Consider the following 1,692-nt stretch of genomic DNA (forward strand, 5'->3'; position numbering starts at 1 on the left):
TTTAATTTTGATTACAAAACATCATAAAAACACACAATCTTTTTTATGCTTTAAACTAATATGAATTCATGAGAACTTTAGTTGAGCGAAATCCGCAATGTTTTTTTTTGGTTTAAAAGAGTAGTTTCGCATTCGCATAATGTGACAACGGCACGCTGAATTTACGAGGTTAAGCAACCGCGTGCTAGATTCCAATAAAAAGATGCCACGTGGTCCATGGAGTGTGTATGTGGCGTATAAATAAGCATGCACCACCGCACTCGTTTCTCTCACAAGTTACAACTCATTAATTAGCAGTTAAAGCTTGGTAGTAGCACATTCGAATTCGAATTTCTGTTCCCGTTGCATTTTGCAAAAGTTGTTACATTTTCATAAAAGAAGTTTCTAAGTTAAGGAAATCCAGAGAGAAAAAATGGCCGGTGACGGAGCAGCTACATGCATAGACATCCTCCTTGCCATCATCCTGCCTCCTCTTGGAGTCTTTCTCAAATATGGCTGTCAGGTATTAAATTAATTCTACAATTTTTTTTTCTTTTCAGTAAGATTTTACACCAAATTTTGGATATTACTTTTTTATTGCATGTTATTGTTAATGATTTGTAGAGTGTGTGTGACTAATAGAACACATGGTTGATGGTTTGCTTGATGCAGGTGGAGTTCTGGATTTGTTTGGTGCTGACCCTTTTTGGTTATATACCTGGAATTATCTATGCTGTCTATGCTATCACCAAGTGATCACCTTTTAGCCTTTGTAAGTGACCCTTTTATATGGAAGAGGCTAATTTATCTTATTTTTCTTGTAAAATTAGTATTTACTTTTGAGGAATTTAGGTTTGAAATAGTTTGGCCTCTGGAATTGTTTGAGGGCCTGTCATATAATGTTTGTAGCTAGTTTCAAGGCTTCACGCGGCATAATCTCTTGTAATTGAGTAGTCTATAACCTGTTCTACTGTAGCCACACTAAGATGAAATCCACAGATTTTTCTTTGTGAAAAATCACTATATCTTCATTCGGAAGGACAAGACAATAGTTTTGATAGGAGAAGGGCACGTTGTTCAACCTCACACTTATTTGATGCTAATTTCTTTGCTAACAATTGTAATTAAGGAATTTTGGCTTGGTTTTGATTAGCTTTACTTTGTTGGTGGTCCTTCTAATTTCACTGATGAAATGATGCTTTTTCTGGCAGGTGAACAAAAAACAAATATCGTGGACGTTTCTGTCTTTCAACTCTGATATTAGTGTTTCTTTAATATCATTGTCACTGTTGTCATTTTTATAACGTTCTGTTTTTTAAAATCCCTTTGTTTTTAGCTTAAGCAAGAGTGGAGTGTATGTAGTTTGTACTCTCTAGATTTGGTAATCGATTTGAAGTTCTTGTATCTTATGTAAATTGTGCTTGCTATTCATTAGTTTCAAATTAATGAATTAAATTTATTCTTATGATATTCTGTTTTGATTTGTGAGAACGCATGTGACTTTTTGTTAAGCAGTTAAAGGTGTGCTGTCGATGTCATTCATCTGTTCAAAATGGGGACAGGGTTCTTGTATTATTGAGCACAAATTCAATCTAATCTTTTGTTTATGATAAAGATAATGAGATCGCCAAATAATATTGTCCAATGATATTCCTAAAGAATCTGATTCAATATCAGTATATCCTTGATAAACAAGGACATTACCAATGTTAA

General features: G+C 34.0%; 1 protein-coding gene across 1 annotated transcript; it reads left to right on the forward strand.

The window, feature by feature from the left end:
* The first annotated feature begins 251 nt into the window (after nt 1-251).
* Nucleotides 252-1,447, forward strand: LOC109788304 (hydrophobic protein RCI2B). The gene is made up of 3 exons (XM_020346996.3): nt 252-502; nt 652-751; nt 1,191-1,447. The coding sequence occupies exons 1-2, from the start codon at nt 413-415 to the stop codon at nt 733-735; spliced, it is 174 nt and encodes a 57-aa protein (XP_020202585.1). The 5' UTR covers nt 252-412; the 3' UTR covers nt 736-751; nt 1,191-1,447.
* The last annotated feature ends 245 nt before the right edge of the window (nt 1,448-1,692 follow it).

This window comes from Cajanus cajan, chromosome 7, assembly GCF_000230855.2.
Source record: "Cajanus cajan strain Asha chromosome 7, NIPB_CcT2T_4, whole genome shotgun sequence".
NCBI lineage: Eukaryota > Viridiplantae > Streptophyta > Magnoliopsida > Fabales > Fabaceae > Cajanus > Cajanus cajan.

What these genes read in the sequence shown, in the direction of transcription:
- LOC109788304 (XM_020346996.3), top strand. Translation starts at nt 413, where the DNA reads ATGGCCGGTGACGGAGCAGCTACATGCATAGACATCCTCCTTGCCATC. An exon ending in TTCTCAAATATGGCTGTCAG is followed by an intron (nt 503 to 651) that starts GTATTAAATTAA and finishes TGCTTGATGCAG; the next exon opens with GTGGAGTTCTGGATTTGTTT.